At 47.6% G+C, this 1,307-nt stretch overlaps 1 protein-coding gene across 3 annotated transcripts in view; it reads right to left on the reverse strand.

Annotated features, from left to right (window-relative positions):
- The window catches only part of NIBAN3 (niban apoptosis regulator 3), a 26,700-nt gene that overhangs the window by 2,715 nt on the left and 22,678 nt on the right, over window positions 1-1,307 (reverse strand). Inside the window, exon 14 of one of the 3 annotated variants that reach the window (XM_023229724.1) lies at window positions 401-484. The exons of 1 other annotated variant lie outside the window; for it this stretch is intronic. In XM_023229724.1, the coding sequence (XP_023085492.1) occupies window positions 401-484 (84 nt within the window). Of the gene's footprint in view, window positions 1-242; window positions 485-1,307 lie in introns of those variants that run through there. One more of the 3 variants, XM_023229726.3, reaches the window with a different exon arrangement.

The raw sequence follows: 1,307 nt of genomic DNA on the forward strand, positions 1-1,307 counted from the left end.
AAATAAATAAATAAATAAATAAATAAATAAATAAATAAATAAATAAATAAATAAAAGAGAGGCGACAGAGCTGGACTCTATCTCAAAAAAAAAAAAAAAAAAAGAGAGAGAGAGAGAGAGATGGGACACAAATTCACCACAATCTCAGCTCCCGAGGGCTGAGCTCACATACATGTCACAGCCTGGGCTTAGAGGTTTCCTCTGTAGCTCAGATACACTCCACAACTTCCCACTGCATTTGTTCACGAGCTTGGCCAGCCTGGCTGGTTAAGGAGATGAGGTATATTCTGTTCCATCCATGAAGCCACATGCACGACAATCCCATACACCCCATGTGGGCCCCCACCTCCCCACCCCGAGCCATCATTGGCATGTTTCAGAAGCCTGTGGAGTTCCCCACCTGCTCCCTCCTGTTCCCATGGGACCTCCAAGCAGCCGTCCAGAGTGCAGGATACATCATTGGCACCAAGGGTCTTTTTCAATTCTGAAATGAGATGAACTCTTGGACACACCTGGGGAATCCCAGGCATCAAGGGGCTTCCCTGCATTTTCCCAGAGAGACTATGAATGTCTCAAGCAGAAATCCCAAACAGGTGGCTCACTTAGACCCTCTCTTCAAGCCCGCACCCATGGCAGACATTGCTAACCGATCCCTGCACCCATCACCAAGCCTGGACACTGCCAGTCCCACCTCCCGACATGCTGCTCTAGGCAGACATCACAAATCAGTATCAGGATGGACCCACTTAAGGACACACAAAATCTCTAGGAAGAGAAACTCATTGAGGTCACCTGTTTCTGGATTTAATTCTGCAGTCAGAAAATAGGTTTCTTTTTCCTATTTAAAACTTCTACTATTTTAAGGAAGCTCCGTTTTTCTTGTTTGGATGCTCACAGACACATCCTCTCCCTCATTCCCTGGCTCCCAAGAACCCACCATCTATGGGGGTGTCTCCCAACTCTCTGACCTCACCTTTTTTATTTTTTTTCGAGATGGAGTCTCGCTCTGTCGCCCAGGTTGGAGTGCAGTGGCGCAATCTTAGCTCACTGCAAGCTCCGCCTCCTGGGTTCATGCCCTTCTCCTGCCTCAGCCTCCTGAGTAGCTGGGACTACAGGTGCCCTCCACCACACCCAGCTAATTTTTGGTATTTTTAGTAGAGACGGTTTCACTGTGTTAGCCAGGATGGTCTTGATCTCCTAACCTCATCATCCGCCCGCCTTGGCCTCCCAAAGTGCTGGGATTACAGGCAGGAGCCACCGTGCCTGGCTGACCTCACCTATTTAATTTTTTTTTTTTTTTTTTTTTT

Source organism: Piliocolobus tephrosceles, chromosome 21 (assembly GCF_002776525.5).
Source record: "Piliocolobus tephrosceles isolate RC106 chromosome 21, ASM277652v3, whole genome shotgun sequence".
Classification (NCBI taxonomy): Eukaryota; Metazoa; Chordata; class Mammalia; order Primates; family Cercopithecidae; genus Piliocolobus; species Piliocolobus tephrosceles.